General features: G+C 60.4%; 1 protein-coding gene across 1 annotated transcript in view; it reads right to left on the bottom strand.

Moving 5' to 3' along the window:
* JMJD7 (jumonji domain containing 7) overlaps positions 1-3,470 on the bottom strand; it is a 19,836-nt gene that overhangs the window by 3,577 nt on the left and 12,789 nt on the right. The window contains exons 14-18 of the mRNA XM_006778065.2: positions 3,107-3,190; positions 2,786-2,823; positions 1,874-2,009; positions 358-494; positions 3-117 (exon numbers count right to left, since the gene is read on the bottom strand). Of these exons, the coding sequence (XP_006778128.2) occupies positions 3-117; positions 358-494; positions 1,874-2,009; positions 2,786-2,823; positions 3,107-3,190 (510 nt within the window). The remainder of the gene's footprint in view (positions 1-2; positions 118-357; positions 495-1,873; positions 2,010-2,785; positions 2,824-3,106; positions 3,191-3,470) is intronic.

The following is a 3,470-nucleotide window of genomic DNA, read 5'->3' on the forward strand; positions in this document are numbered from 1 at the left end:
TGGCTGGGGGCCAGCACACCCAGCTTGCTCTTGGTCACCTGGGCCTTCAGCAGCTCAGTGGGCCCTGCCAGGTCCTTCTGAGACCACTCTGGGTCCTCGTAGAGGTTGGCCAAAGCCCTGGGAAAGCCAAAGCCGGGACCATCACTCAAGGACCCTGCTGGGCTCTGGTCTGGGACAACAGCCTGGCAGGCGCCCTCCCAGGGCCCCCGAGTGCGTTCCTCTCTGGCACACGCATTCTCTCGGCCCCTCCCATTTGGTCAGAGAGGCCTGTGCAGTCTAAGAGCCTTACCACTGCACCCCCGCCACAACCCAGCCAGTCACCCCCCGGCTTCTGCACCCCACCTGCCGCCAGCTCACCAGGTGGATCCCGAGGCGCCAGTGATATAGGAGACGCAATCCAAGAGGCCCAGCTCCCTCAGGCCGGCCAGCTGCCCATACAGGGAAGTCATTGCTCGGATCCCACCACCAGTGGCCATAACAGCTACCACTGGGATCTGAAAGAGAGGCAGCCAGGCTCAGAGAGGCCCTAGGGCCCAGCAGGTGTGCTCAGTGGTTAAGCCATTGACCGATGAACCAGGAGGTCAAGATTCGATTCTCAGTATGGGCACATGCCCAGGATTTCAGGCTCGATCCCCAGTAGGGGGTGTGCAGGAGGCAGCTGATCAATGATTCTCATCATTGATATCTCTCTCTCTCCCTCTCTCTTCCTCTCGGAAATAAATAAAAATACATTTTAAAAAAGAGAGAGCGAGAGAGAGAGAGGCCTTAGGGAGGGGGAAGGCCAAGCCACAGGAAGAGAAGATAGTAACCCAAGGGGCCGCTCACAGATAAGGCTGCTCAAAATCTAATCAGGCCCTACCTAACCGTTTTGTTCAGTGGTTAGAACATTGGCCTGTGTTGTGAAGGTCCTGGGTTGGATTCCAGTCAAGGGCACATGCCCAGGTTGCTGGCTCTATCCCCAGTGAGGGGCATGCGGGAGGCAGCCAATCAATGATTCTCTCTCGTCATTGATGTTTCTCTCTCTCTCTCCCTCTTCCTTCCTCTCTGAAATCAATCAGGGCTCTTGGGACCGATTCTAGTCAGGCCTGCTGAGGAGGGTCTAGTCCAGCCGTGGGCAAACTACGGCCCGTGGGCCGGATCCGGCCCGTTTGAAATGAATAAAACTAAAAAAAAAAAAGACCATACCCTTTTATGTAATGCTGTTTACTTTGAATTTATATTAGTTCACACAAACACTCCATCCATGCTTTTGTTCCGGCCCTCCGGTCCACTTTAAGAACCCATTGTGGCCCTCGAGTCAAAAAGTTTGCCCACCCCTGGTCAGAAGTAGCCTCCTGAGGGTCAGGACTGTCTGATTTTAAGACCTCCAGGGAAAATGGGCCAGACAATTCCAGGCCTCGTCTCCTCACCTCTAACCCCTTAGTACCTGGTGGTCACTTTCTGGGAGCTCCAGGGCCATCTCCCCTGTAGCCCCTCATCCTCTCCCACGGAGAGGCGTCTCTCTAGGAGATGCCAGAGCTGACCTGAACCCCCAGGGACCATCCCAGGCCCACAGGCAGCCCGCAGGCTGTATGTACGTCTTACTGATCGGTCAGACCAGGCCCAGCCTCACCACCTAGGACAGGACAAGGATCAAGAAACGACGAGAAGGAAAGCCAGCCCAGTGGGCAGCTGAAACCTCCCAGTGCCTCATGCAAGCTCCACATCTGATGTGACCAAGCTCCTGATAACAAGAGAGGGCAGGAAGCACGGGCAGGGAGAGCCGGCTCGGCACCAGCGCGTTTGGTTAGGGAACCCCCAGTTCCAGCATTCAGCACCGGGCTCCGGGCGAGCAGCCCGAGGACGCCCTCCCCACCCGGCCCGGCCCTCAGACCTCATCCTCGGGCAGGTCTCTGTCCAGCCGCAGGGCCTGCCTCAGGGCCTTGGCCACCACCTGCTTCCTCCGGCTCAGGAAGGCGTGCTCCTCGGCACAGGGCCCGCAGCCCAGCCGCACGGTCAGCTCCGTAGGGCTGCGTGGAAAGGGGCCATGAGGCAGCGCCTGGCCTCACCAGCGAGGAGCCTGGGTCTGCCTCCCTGAAACGCGCACTGCATTTCTTCCCTCTGCTCGCCCGTCTCTCACCTCTGTGTCCTGGCAGAAGTGTGACCCGTGCGGATGTGAGGGGAGCAGGGGACCCAGCCCCATGCGAGGACACACGGGGAATGTAGCGGAGGACTCACTGGTGACTAAAGAGGCCCCTCTGGAGTCCCAGGTGCAGAGTCCCTGGTGGGACCCAACCCACTTCCTCCTCACAGCCTCTCTCCCTCACCCACTCAAAAGCGACTCCAGGGGGGACGGAAACCAGTGTTCCCTCCGCTTCGTGGTGAGCAGGCACGTGACTCCTGGTCTCGTGAAGGTCAGCGAAGGCCCCCCGACAATGACTGCCCCCCGAAGAGGTGCCATTCTCTCCTCTCCTTTCCTTGCCCTCTCTGTGCCTCAAATCACTCTCCTCGCCTCCCACCTGTTTTCCAGCCAAACGTTTATCAAGTGCCTCCTACGTGCCAGGCACAGGGCTAGGCACACACCCCTCCAACTAATGCAAAATGTGAAAGAGAGCCCTTGTCTGCTCAGACTCCCGCACGCTGTGTCCGCCGTGGAGCACACCCCTGAGCACCTAAGAGAAGTCAGGCGGTCGTGCTGGGAGCACCCCACTCGCTCCTCTCCGTGCCTCCAGGCGGAGTGCCTGACCATCGGCCTGGCCCAGCGGCTTCCCCCCCGACCTTTCCCCGTGCCCAGCCAGCCTCTCACCCTTCTTCTTTTTTCAGCTCCACCCTCATCAGCGGTTCCTGAAAACATGAACGCTCCCGTCACAAAGATGGGCCACCCGTTCCTCTCATTCCAGCCAGAGCCACACCCCACGATGTCCCCATGCTCCCTTGGGCCCACAGCCATCTCCCGGGGGCCAGGCCTGACACCTGAAGCAGGGATGCTCAGAGGACTGCCCCAGGCCTGGTCCAGCACTTCTCCGGGGTGTGGCTCGAGGGCAGAGCTGCTACTGACGCAGGCCAGCCCTCAGGCTTGAGCCGGCCCCGCCTGTGCCACTGGCTTCCTCCCTCCGGTGACCAGTACCTGGGACGTAGGGAAGACGAGTCTCACTGCTTGGCCAGAGGGCAGGGCCCTCAGGGGCACCTTCAGTTGCTCCTGGGGGGCATCCTGCAGGAGCATGAAAGAAGGACTCAGACTCTCTACTCTTCCTTCCCCGCAAGGACTCCACCAAGTGCTGCTGGGAGGGACAGGGACAGCGGGAGGGGGCCACGGGGTCAACGTCAGCCTCAAACCCTTCCCAGTGGGCTGACCCTTCCCAGCGGGGCTGACCCTTCCCAGGGGGGCTGACCCTTCCCAGTGGCCTGACCCTTCCCAGGGGGTCTGACCCTTCCCAGTGGGGCTGACCCTTCCCAGCGGGGCTGACCCTTCCCAGGGGGGCGGGGCCTTT

Source organism: Myotis davidii, unplaced genomic scaffold (assembly GCF_000327345.1).
Source record: "Myotis davidii unplaced genomic scaffold, ASM32734v1 scaffold46, whole genome shotgun sequence".
Lineage (NCBI taxonomy): Eukaryota > Metazoa > Chordata > Mammalia > Chiroptera > Vespertilionidae > Myotis > Myotis davidii.